The 12,737-nt window shown below is 35.7% G+C and overlaps 1 protein-coding gene across 1 annotated transcript; it reads left to right on the top strand.

Moving 5' to 3' along the window:
• Positions 1-4,174: 4,174 nt before the first annotated feature.
• On the top strand, positions 4,175-11,116 carry LOC107468460 (uncharacterized). The gene is made up of 14 exons (XM_052255511.1): positions 4,175-5,455; positions 5,556-5,657; positions 5,730-5,893; positions 5,979-6,189; positions 6,324-6,561; positions 6,644-6,794; positions 6,911-7,210; positions 7,731-9,096; positions 9,193-9,300; positions 9,562-9,713; positions 9,796-10,006; positions 10,166-10,400; positions 10,479-10,629; positions 10,720-11,116. Exons 1-14 carry the CDS (start codon positions 4,195-4,197, stop codon positions 11,026-11,028), a joined length of 4,959 nt encoding a protein of 1,652 aa, XP_052111471.1. The 5' UTR covers positions 4,175-4,194; the 3' UTR covers positions 11,029-11,116.
• The last annotated feature ends 1,621 nt before the right edge of the window (positions 11,117-12,737 follow it).

Raw genomic sequence — 12,737 nt, 5'->3', positions numbered from 1 at the left:
GTCCTGGTCAGCCGGGTGCATTAGGATCTGGTTGCATCCAGAATATGCATCCATGAAGCACAAGCTACCGAAACTAGACACATTATCCACCAGTTTGTTAATGCAACGTAATGGATATGCATTTTTAGGGTATGCTTTGTTAAGGTTAGTAAAATTGATGCACATGCGCCATTTACCTGAATTTTTTTTACCATTACCACGTTGATAACCATGTAGTGAACCTGATCTCTTTGATGAACCCTGCCATTAATAACTTCTTTGTTTCTTCCATTGATGCTGCTTATTTCTCTATTCCTATGTTGCATTTCTTCTGAGCTATAGGTCGGATGGTAGGATCAATTGCAAGCCTGTGGCATATGACTCCTGGATCGATTCCCGGCATGTCGGCTGGTGTCCATGCAAAGAGGTCGGTATTTTGTTGTAGCAGAGATATTATCTATTCTTATTCACATGCAAAAAGAGTAGTTCCAATATATGTATAACAGTTCGGCTTGTCATTTAGGGATACCTTTCTCAGGTTGCCTGTTGGCAATGGTCTCTCATGGAGGTCGGCCCTAAGGTCCAATTCTGATAGCAATGGTTGCTCGTCGGTAGCGTGGATGGCTTGAACTTGTTCAGAGTGTGCCTGCTGGTTAGGCCGCTGTTTGAGGCTAGCGTTATAGCCTTGCCTAGCTTCTTTGTGATCGGCATGTATTGTGGCAACTGTCTCATCCTCGGTTTGAAACTTGACACATAGGTGTACAGTGGATACTATTGCTCCGAAAGAGTTTAGAGATGGCTTGTCGAGGATGATATTATATGGGCTGGTGTAGTTAACAACTAGATATTGAATGTCAAGTGTTCTGGAATAAGGATGCTCTCCTAACGTCGTTTTTATCCGTATGGATCCGAGGATTGACACACGTTCCCCCGAGAATCCCACCAGTTCACCAGAGGATGGTGTCATTGCTTTGTTGCATAGCTTCATTCTCTAACAAGTAGAATAGAATAATATGTCAGCACTACTACCAGGGTCTAATAAAACTTTTTTTACCAGTAGGTCACCAGCTTGGACCGAGATGACGACTGGGTCATCTAGGTTGGGATTTGATGAAGTAAGGTCTGAATTTGTGAAGGTTATAGATGTTGTGTCGTAGCCTTGCTTGCTTGTTTTTCTTGTTTTTTCCATCATTAGCATTTCTCGGTAACCCCTTTTTCTTGCCGAGTTTGTTATTCCTCCTCCCGCAAATCCTCCGGATATGCAATCTATTATCCTTCGGGGTTGTGAAGGAGGGTTTGAGCTCATCCATTTGTTGTCGTCTTTGGTATTGGTGTTATTTTGCGGAGTATATATTTCTTGTTGAGTGGCCTTGTCTCTTTTGATGCATCCGTCGACGTATTTGTCTAATAATTTCTGGCGAGCTAGCCTTTCAAGCAAATATTTTGCCACCACACACTCGTCCGTGGTGTGTGTCCATATTTCTAGTGAAATGCTTCAGTGTTTTGACTTGTAGACATATCTTTGGTCTTGGTAGGTTCCTCCTCGGCTAGGAGGCTTTATTATCTTTGCGTGGAGGATCTCCTTTATTATGTTCTCTCGGTGTTGAACCTTGTGTAAGTGTCAAATTTTGGGGTGAGCTTGAATGGTTTCTTTAGCTCTTTGTTGTTTGGTGGTCTGAAGGCTTTTTCTTCCTCCCTACTGGGTTGTTGCTTGTTCGACCTTCGGGCTTCACGAAGTTCTTCAATTTCCATTTGCCCGACAGCTTTTTCTCGGAACTCGGCCAATGTCTTAGGTTTTGTGACTGCAATCGTCTCTTGAAACTTATCAGGTCGGAGGCTGCTTTTAAGGACATGCAAGTAGACCTCCGAGATTAAATTGGAAATTTCCATGGTCGCCTTGGCAAACCGTGTCATGTAGTCTTTTAAACTCTCTTGTTGCCCTTGTTTGATGGTACTTAGGTAGTCTGAGCCGTGTACCTATATTCTGGAGGCAGCAAAATAATCGATGAAAGATCGTGCCAGTTCCTCGAAAGAAGAAATTGAACTTGCAGCAACTTAGAAAACCAAAGTAATGCAGCACCATTTAGAAAAGTTGAAAAAGCTCGACAATGTATAGGTTCAGAGGCACCATTAAAGAACATCATAAATTGAAAATTCTTAATGTGGACACGGGGATCACCGAATCCCTCGTATGCTTTGAGAGTGGTTGACCACACAAAATTCTTCGACATTTGAAACTTGACAATATCCTTCGAAAAAGGGTTGTCTATTATTAGCTTCTCTTTCGGTGGGGTGATCTCTTGGGGTTCTGCTTCCCGTGAATGTGGATTGCTCAAGTTCGAGTTCTTGGGGTCTCCATCGCCGTGCTTTTTATTTTGGCTTTTGGATGATAATTTGGCTATCCTTCGAACTTCAGCCTAAAGCTCGGCAATCTAAGCTAGAAACTCGACTTGCGTGGACTGTTGGGCCCCGTTATCAATCATACCTTAGTGTAGTGACCCTACAAAGAGGAAGTGTAAGGTTAAAAGAGAGTTAAATTCAGTGGGACTTCTATACTCGGCTCCACGGTGGGCGCCAAATGTTCTTATCCGAGTATCGCGACCGAGCTATGAAATTTCCCTTCAGTTCTCGTTGATGCTAGTCGATCTATACGTCGGCTGAAATGAACACGGAGAGAAAAAATACCTGCAAAAAACACTTCAATACTTCAATACTTAAGTCAGTACTCAAGAATATAAAACGATATCAACAGAATGATTGTATCTTGTTATTCCAATGGCTTTCTGTTTATTCCAACTTTAATTTTATAGAGGTGGTAGTGATCTTCGATCAGTATCTTTTTCCACTTTTCTTGTAAAGAAAGATACTGCTTTTGAATGTTTATTGAATTATTGATTATTACCGCGATATTCTCGCCTCAAATATTCTCATTCCGAGCTGTTTAATGCTTATGGCCGAGATTTTAGGACCGAAGGCCGAGGTATAACGTTCATATCATCTTCTATATATTTCTGAAATATATAAAGCCACTGTAGGATGTTATTCGTGGTGTTGGGCAACTGCTAATTAATGGGCTAGTCAATCTGATGTTTTCACATACGATGTGTAAGTGGTTCATAAGATCGTAAACCTCATATATAATTACCAAAAAAAAAAACCTCATATATAGTATACAACTGCAAATCACAACTTCGGTACAAGCCATGAACACAAGTGATAACTTTTCATATATATATGTTCTTTATGAATTATACATTTAAAATTAAACTTTGTGCATGAAAAAGAATCTAGAATTTACGTAACATATGTCTTATAAATATATGTTAAAATTATTAATTGGATTTTTTTTATGTAAAATATATAAAATTTAAATTTTTATTATATTTATTACGTATATATTTTATTAAAAAATAAAACTTTGACTAATAATGATATAATTTTATTTTAATACATTGATAATATATAATATTTTATGTCAATGAATAATAGCTCAAATAGCATAATCTTCCCATACTCAATTGAGAGGTTGCGAGTTCGAGTCTCCTATCTTTGGTAATGATGCAACTATGATAACGTGGATTAACAAGAAGCATGGATGATGAAAGATATTATGATCGGGACAGTGAAATTAGCTAAATACTACTCCTATTCGTATATATAGGATATAAACAAAAGTACAAAACCGTAAGCATCATGTTTTCTAATAATAATAACTGAAATTAAAATTCAACATATAGCATCTTGCTTTGAAACTTCCGAATTAAACTTTCCCTAAAAAAATCTATCAGTTCGTTGTTTCGCAAAATCCTGGAATGATGTCAAGAAATTTCAGGGAGACTAAACATAACATTAGACTATTATTAAACCCTGTCATATATAAATTCATTCATCTACAATATTCTACAGACACGAATTAATAAATAAAATGTAGAGTAAACAACTAAACACACATGAACAATAATGATTACGTACCTACCCTTCTCAAGAAAAAAACGAAGATAAAATATAAAAAGTAAAACAGCTGGTGTCGGAAGCAAGGTTATATCTACAATATTCAATAAACCAACTATTTATTTAACTTATCTAAGATGGAGAAACTTATTGTCTTTGTGATTAAAAAACTTGTTCACAATCATCTTCCAAACTTTCCTATCCAACCAAGAACTTTAACTGTTTCATGTAATTATGATGTTACTTCACTTCATCAAAGTTGACATGCACATACCAGTTTTGCTGCTACTAACACTTAGCTTCTGCCATGTTGCGAATTCCTTATTAGACACCATAACCTCCTCAAATTACATCCTTAAGGACCCTGAAACCTTAAGCTCCAACAACACTTTGTTCCACCTAGGATTCTTCACCCATTCTAACTCATCAACCTTGTCCTACCTCGGAATTTGGTACATGTCCAAATCCTCTGTGGTCTGGGTTGCCAACAGAAACCAACCTATAAAGGATTCTTCTTCAGGGCATCTCAAAATATCTGAGGATGGAAACCTTGTTGTCATGAACCAACAGAAGCAGATTCTTTGGTCAACAAACATCACAAATATTACATCCAACACAACGGCACAGCTTCAGAACACCGGAAACCTTGTGTTGCAAGAAATCACCACAGGAAGGATCCTTTGGCAGAGTTTCCAGCACCCTGCAGATACTTTCTTGCAGAAAATGGAGCTTAGCACCAATGAGATTACCGGCCAGAGAGTGAAACTCACCTCATGGAGAACTCCTAATGATCCATCCATAGGAGACTTCACTATGAGTCTTGAACCCCTTAACATCCCTCAAGTGTTCATATGGAGAGGCACTCAACCTTATTGGCGAAGCGGTCCATGGAACGGTCAAGTTTTTATTGGGATACCTACTATGAACACAAACTATCTTGACGGGTTCTCCTTAGATGGTGAAGGTCAAACCAACGGCACTTACTACCTCTCATACAACTATGCGAATGTGTCAATGATGTATGTGTTGAGTTCTGATGGAAACTTTCACGAAACCTATTGGGATTATGCAAAGAGAGATTGGATTGTGGACTGGTCTGCTGTAAGCTCTGTGTGTGATGTTTATGGAGAGTGTGGTCCCTTTGGAAGCTGTGATCCTAAAAATTCACCTATTTGCAGCTGTTTGAGAGGGTTTGAGCCAAAGAATGCTCAAGAGTGGAATAAACAAAACTGGAGCAGCGGTTGTGTGAGGAAGAAGCCTCTGCAGTGTGATGAGAGAGTTAGAAATAATGGAAGTAGTGATGGGTTTGTGAAGCTGCAAAATGTCAAGGTTCCAGATTTTTCACAGTGGTTGTCTTCCATTGCTTATGATTGCAGAACTGAATGCTTGGCAAATTGCTCTTGCATTGCATATGCTTATGATTCTGGCATTGGCTGCATGTTATGGTGTGGAAACTTGATTGACATACAGCAGTTCTCAATGGGAGGAATTGATCTTTACATTCGAGTTCCCTCTTCGGAACTTGGTAACTTCATTATGAATTTCATTGCTCAATGTCTTGTTTGTACATGATGACATGTAGAACACCAGGACTAACTTCATCTTAATTTCTTTGAACATTGAAGAGAAGAAAAATCACACACTGATCATAGTTCTTTCGGTCATAATAGCAATGGCTCTTGTTGTGGCTTGTGCATATATCTTGAGGAAAAGGGCAATCAGAGGAGGTAACTACAGTTCATACAATATGTTTTCCTATGCAGAATAAATAATTTGTAACATTTGATATTTCTGTGCAGTGAAAGCACTTCAAAGAATTCAGAGAAGAAGTTATCTTAATGATACAAGTCAAGTTGAACTTCCGGAGAATTCACTATTTGAGCTTGAAAAGCTTGCTACTGCAACAAACAACTTCCACTCCAATAATAAGCTAGGACAAGGTGGTTTTGGATCTGTATATAAGGTATTAGTATTACAGTATGTATCTTCTTTCTTAACACAGTAAGTGTTATATCCCACAGATTGTGAGTTTTGTTCATATCTTTCAGGGTAGATTGGAAGATGGACAGGAGATAGCAGTTAAAAGACTTTCAAAAACATCTGGACAAGGTGTAGAAGAATTTATGAATGAAGTTATGGTAATATCAAAACTTCAACATCGAAATCTTGTCAGACTTCTTGGATGTTGCATCGAAAGAGATGAAAAGATTTTGATCTATGAATACCTACCAAACAGAAGTTTGGATGCACATATATTTGGTTAGTTTCCATCATCTCATCTTATTTGATAAAAATGAATCTCTTTTCAGTGGATGAATTTGTTATCATTCAATTAACTTGGGTCCTTCTTTGATATATAGCTAAATACTCATAACATTTTGTTGTTATTGCAGATCCGCCTAAACAAAAGGTATTAAATTGGGAAAAACGTTTTAACATACTCGAAGGAATCGCTCGAGGTTTACTTTATCTTCACAGAGATTCTAGATTAAAGATTATACACAGAGACTTGAAATTAAGTAATATATTGTTAGATGACGAGTTAAATCCGAAAATATCAGATTTTGGTATGGCAAAAATTTTTGAGAATACTGAAAATGAGGCCAATACGAGAAGAATTGTTGGAACGTTGTAAGTATTCTTCTATCTTTTGTTGGAATATAATTTTTATATGAAATGATAGTTAAAGAAATTAACCTTAAAATTTATGCAGTGGTTATATATCACCAGAATATGCTCTACAAGGACTATTTTCAGAAAAATCAGACGTATTTAGTTTCGGAGTTTTACTTTTGGAGATTATTAGTGGCAGAAAAAATAGCAGCTTTTATGAGAATGTTGAATCTTTGAGCCTTTTGGGGTTTGTAAGTTTTTTTTAAATCACTCACCTCAATTTAATATTTTCCAAAAGGAATTTCTTCCTAGTTCCTAGTAATGTGAAGGTTAACAACTAGTACATGCTTACTGTTAATGTTTGCAGGCATGGAAATTGTGGAGAAATGACAACATAGCATCACTAATAGATCCAGAAATATCAAATCCAAGCAATAAAGAAGACATAACGAGGTGCATACATATTGGTCTTTTGTGTGTACAAGAACTTGCAAGCTATAGGCCTACTATGCCTGCAGTAATTTCGATGCTTAATAGTGAGACTGTTAATCTTCCTCCTCCCAAACAGCCAGCATTCATTCAAATACAGACTATGATAGATGTAGAGTCTTCTCTTAGAAATGATGGAGCATGTTCCATCAATTACATGAGTCTAACAAACATCCAAGGAAGATAAAGGATTGATCATGTCTTTTTGTAAAATAATTAATTATTATGATGCTTCATCAATTATTTTCTTTCTTTTATGCCACTACAGTTAAAATTAGAAGAGCTGCATCATTCAAGCAATTTGTAACAACAGTTACTTACAATATTTCATTCAACTTATATATGATGGAAATAAAATACAAAGAATAAGATGCGAGGTTTGCATCCACAAATAGACAATCAATGCTGAATGCCCCTTTATTAAGAGAAAGTCTAGAGGCCAGTACTTTTATTAAAATCTGGCCAGCATTTACTCATCAACGAAAGCATATAATGTTTCTTCCGACACAAGAGCAACAAAAGCTAAGATAGTCAAATTATTTGCAATAGTAAGTTCTTTTTAGCTTAGACTAATGTTAAATAAAATAAAATGCTTATGTTGACGTAAGATATGTCTTTGTTTAATGCCTATTTGGGTTGAATTTTTATTCCTTATGCAGCACGAAACTAATCAAATGTCAGCGCATTGTATACTTTGAATCAAATCAAGCAAAACCAGATCTTCCTCCACTCTCAAAACACATTCATTCATTCATCTCTCAATGATGGTTATGGGACTAAGTAGTCACTTTATAAACACACAAGTTTTGATAACACTTTGCTTTAGTTTCTTCCTACATGATGCTGGAAGTTCCATAGACACCATCACCTCCTCTTACATCCTTAAAGCCCCCGAAACTTTAAGCTCTAATGATGGTATGTTCCATCTAGGATTCTTCACCCCTACCAACTCCACCTTTTCCTACCTCGGAATCTGGTACATAATCAAACCTCCTTTGGTGTGGGTTGCCAACAGAGACCAACCAATAAAGGATTCTTCTTCTTCTTCCTCTGGTGTGCTCAAGATATCTAAAGATGGAAACCTTGTTGTGCTGAATTCACAAGATGACATCCTTTGGTCTACAAATGTGTCCAATATTTCATCTAACACAACGGCTAAGCTTCTGAACACCGGAAACCTTGTGCTGCAAGAAAACGCGACAGGAAGGATCCTATGGCAGAGTTTCCAACACCCCACAAACGCTTTCTTGCAGGGAATGGAACTCAGCACCGGTAACATCAGCGGCGGCCAGAGAACAAAACTCACCTCGTGGAAAAGTGATGAGGATGCATCCATTGGGGAATTCTCAATGAGTCTTGAACGCCTGAATATCCCGGAAGTGTTGGTGTGGAGAGGGAGCCAACCTCACTGGCGTAGTGGTCCATGGAATGGTCAAATATTTCTGGGGATACCTGACATGGCAACCAACTATCTTTTCGGGTTTTACTTAAGTCAAGATAACGGCAATACTAATTACTATCTTGCTTACAACTACGGAAATCATACTTTTCCTGTATACTACTTATTAAGTGTTGATGGAAATGTATACGAAGTATCTTGGGATCCTGAAAAGAGAGATTGGTATATCTCCTGGTTAGCTATAAATTCAGAGTGTGATGTGTATGGCAAGTGTGGAGAGTTTGGAATCTGTGATCACATGAGCTCTCCAATTTGCAGGTGTTTGAGAGGGTATAAGCCAAGGAATGATGAGGAATGGAGCAAACAGAACTGGAGCAGCGGTTGTGTTAGGAAGGAACCTTTTCAGTGTGAGAGTGAGAGTGTCAAAAATAACAAACAAGATGGATTTGTGAAGATGCAGAATGCCAAGGTTCCAGCCTCTATCTTGTGGTCGTATGCTGCTGAGGACGATTGCAAAGCTGAGTGCTTAGGCAACTGCTCCTGCACAGCATATGCATATGATGCTGGCACTGGCTGCATGTCATGGATTGGAAGCTTAATTGATCTTCAGCTATTCTCAACTGGAGGAACTGATCTTTACATTCGAGTTCCCTATGCAGAGCTAGGTACCTCTTTTATTTCTTTTTTGGCTGGACTGTGACAATGTTGTTATCCATATCAAACTGATGAATTTGTTGCATATGACATCCAATGGTTAACAGGTGAAGACAAAAAAAATGTCACAGTGGTCATTGCAGTGTCAGTGATAGTAGGGACCACTATCATTCTCACCTGTGCTTATATCTTCTGGAAAAGGATTCAAATCAGAGGTGATATCTCTAATTTTACTGCCTTATAGACTTGTTTTTGTTACAAGTGCTTGGTAGATCAGTAGATCACTAATCCAAAACTGCAAGTGTTTCTTTTCAACATAGATTTTCTGACTTTGTATAGACTCCTAACTTCAGTAAAAGCTTTCCAACTATAGAATATTAAATATTGCTCTTTTTTTCTTTGGGTATTGGAAATACTATATGCTTTTCCATTAGTATTACTATGATGCAAATTGTTGAATGTTGATCATTGAATAGAGAGAGTGAAAAACAAACTAAGGAGAGAAGACAATGACCTAGTAAAACTCCCAGAGCTTTCCCAATTTGAGTTTGAAAGACTTGTTGCTGCAACAAATAACTTCAATCTATCTAATAAGCTAGGAGAAGGAGGTTATGGACCAGTATACAAGGTATGCTGGTAAACAATGAATTTCACCATTCTCCAAATCATGAATTTTAATTGCTACTAACAACTTCTAAATTGTTCTTTAGGGAACATTGGAAGATGGACAGGAAATAGCAGTGAAAAGGCTTTCAAGATCATCCGGGCAAGGATATGAAGAATTTATGAATGAGGTTATGGTAATATCAAAGCTTCAACATCGTAATCTTGTTAGACTTTTTGGATGTTGTATAGAAGGAGAAGAGAAGATTTTGATCTACGAGTACATGCCAAACAAAAGTCTAGATGCATATATGTTTGGTTAGTTCCTACAAACCATCTCCTCCTTCTTACCTACCAAAGATATGATAAGAGGGACAAAACTGATTTTGTGAATCTCTACAGCTCTTAAATATGTTTTTTTTTTTTTTTACATTTTATTAAAGAAGTTATAATTCTATCATTTTAATGGCATGACAGATCAATCAAACCAGATACTGAATTGGGAAAAACGTTTTAGTATAATCGATGGAATAGCTCGGGGTTTACTTTATCTTCACAGAGATTCTAGACTGAGAATTATACATAGAGATTTGAAGTTGAGTAACATACTGCTTGATGAAGAGTTAAATCCAAAAATTGCGGATTTTGGCCTGGCAAAAATTTTTAGTCGAACCGAAGATGCAGTCAATACTAGAAGAGTTGTTGGAACATAGTAAGGATTCTTTTAACTATTTTTCTAAAATTTTATGTCCAAATGATAGTTAAGAATAACAATATAGAGTTTATACAGCGGCTATATGTCACCAGAATATGCTATGGAAGGACTATTTTCAGAGAAATCTGATGTATTTAGCTTCGGTGTTTTGCTGTTGGAGATTGTGAGTAGAAGAAAAAATACCAGCTTTTGTGAAGATTCTAAATCTTTGAGTCTCTTGGGATTTGTAAGTCTCTCAAGCTAATTACCTTATTCTTAGAATTTCTATTTTGACTTTAGAGCTTAACAACCAGTACATGGTTGTAAATGTTTGCAGGCATGGAATTTATGGAATGCTGATAACACTGCATCTCTAATAGATCCAGAAATATCAAGTTCATGCAACAAAGAAGATATAAAGAGGTGCATACATATTGGTCTTTTGTGTGTGCAAGAACTTGCAAGAGATAGGCCTACAATGACTGCAGTGGTTTCAATGCTTAATAGTGAGACTGTTAATCTTCCTTCTCCCAAGCAGCCAGCATTCGTTCAGAGGCAGACTCTGCTGGATATAGAGTCTTCTATGACAAGTGATGGATTATGCTCCATTAATAATGTGAGCCTAACAAATGTCCAAGGAAGATAAAATACTTTGTTTAGGATACAGCAAAATTCTGAACAATAATGTGACACTAACAAATATTCAAAGTTTATTTTAAGAAAAATCTCATGTATTTTGCAAGGATGCAGAATCTTTCAGTCTTTTCAGGATTTGTAAGCTTCTCATGTTAGTTACCTTCCTTTTCAAATTAAAAGTCAGTATTTGATTTTGATGATGTCATGCAGACTTTAAAGCTTAACAGCAAGTTCATGTTTGTAAATTTTTGCAGGCATAGAATTTATGGAATGCTGATAAGGTTACATCTGTAGTGGATCCAGCAGTATCAAGTTCATGCGACTTCAAAGTCGAATTAAAAAAATAACTAGAAAAATAGTTAGCTAGCAAAGATTTTTTTTTTAATACTAGTTAATGACTTCAAAATAGCAAATTATATATTTTAAACGACTGGTGTTAAGCGACTAAAGTGCGATATTTCTTTCCCTGAAGAAACAGCTATGATAAGCTTAAAACTTAAAAGCCATTCTCAAATGATCTAGTCAAGCCTTCAAATTATTTGCAATGAAGCTATATATTTAAATTACAAAGTTCTTTTTGACTTGGACTAATGTTAAATAAAATGTTTATGATGAACTGAGATAGCTCTTTCTTTAATGCCTATTTGGGTTGAAATCTTATTCCTTATGCAGCACGAAACTAATCAAATGTCAGCACACTGTATTACTTGGAATTTATGGAATGCAGATAACATTGCATCTCTAATAGATCCAGAAATATCAAGTTCATGCAACAAAGAAGATATAATGAGGTGCATACATATTGGTCTTCTATATGTACAAGAGCTTGCAAGAGATAGACCTACAATGACTTCAGTAATTTCAATGCTTAATAGTGAGACAATCAATCTTCCTCCTCCAAAACAGCCAGCATTCATTCTGAGCCAGAAATATCGCTTATTTGGCAAAATTTTAGAATCGACTACTTATTTTTTGCCAAATGAACTATTATTTTCAAATCAACAAAAAAAATAAAAAATACAAAAAATTATCAATGACAATAATTAAAAATTAACAGTGTCTAACCAAATTTGTAACCTACAAAGACATTGAATCCTATCCCTACAGTAATTATTTTTATGGTTATAAACAATACAATAAATTTATAACCTAATAATTAATTTATTAATTTTTATAAATAACTCCTTAAATATAATAAACATCCATGTTACAAATGTCATAATAATATTATTAATCATAATAAATTTTACGTTATAAATATTTAAATTTCATACTATTTAAACTAATTATATAAGTCTTTATCACTATTCCTTCAAATAACACTAAATTTAGCAAAAGAAATTTATTTCCAAAATATACAACATCTCAAACTTACTCAATGGAACATCATTCTTCGCGTGGTTAGAAAACATTAACACCCACAAATGAAGAGGAGTCTCTTTACTTAGAAATGATTATATTAGATGAAAAGTACAAAACAAACATATTGATTGTATTTTTTAAATTGAATTTACAAAAAAATGCTTTAATTATTTTTGTTTTATATTTTTTAAATTATTTTATAATATTTTATATATAATTATATTTTAATATCGTTAAAATTATACTTCTTTCAATATGCTACTCATCATTCTTTTTTTAATAAATTAAAAAAATGTAATCATTTTTTAATTAATTATTAACTATGATTTACTAACACTGTAGGAAATACCTTTTTAT

Source organism: Arachis duranensis, chromosome 10, assembly GCF_000817695.3.
Source record: "Arachis duranensis cultivar V14167 chromosome 10, aradu.V14167.gnm2.J7QH, whole genome shotgun sequence".
Lineage (NCBI taxonomy): Eukaryota > Viridiplantae > Streptophyta > Magnoliopsida > Fabales > Fabaceae > Arachis > Arachis duranensis.
The sequence above is the reverse complement of the archived record's forward strand: the minus strand, read 5'-3'. Positions and strand labels throughout refer to the sequence as shown.

Bases quoted from the DNA above. Each gene is read 5' to 3' on its own strand.
- LOC107468460 (XM_052255511.1), top strand. From the start codon at position 4,195: ATGCACATACCAGTTTTGCTGCTACTAACACTTAGCTTCTGCCATGTT. The intron at 5,658-5,729 runs GTAACTACAGTT...ATTTCTGTGCAG, and splicing joins GAAAAGGGCAATCAGAGGAG to TGAAAGCACTTCAAAGAATT. The intron at 10,401-10,478 runs GTAAGGATTCTT...GAGTTTATACAG, and splicing joins AGAAGAGTTGTTGGAACATA to CGGCTATATGTCACCAGAAT.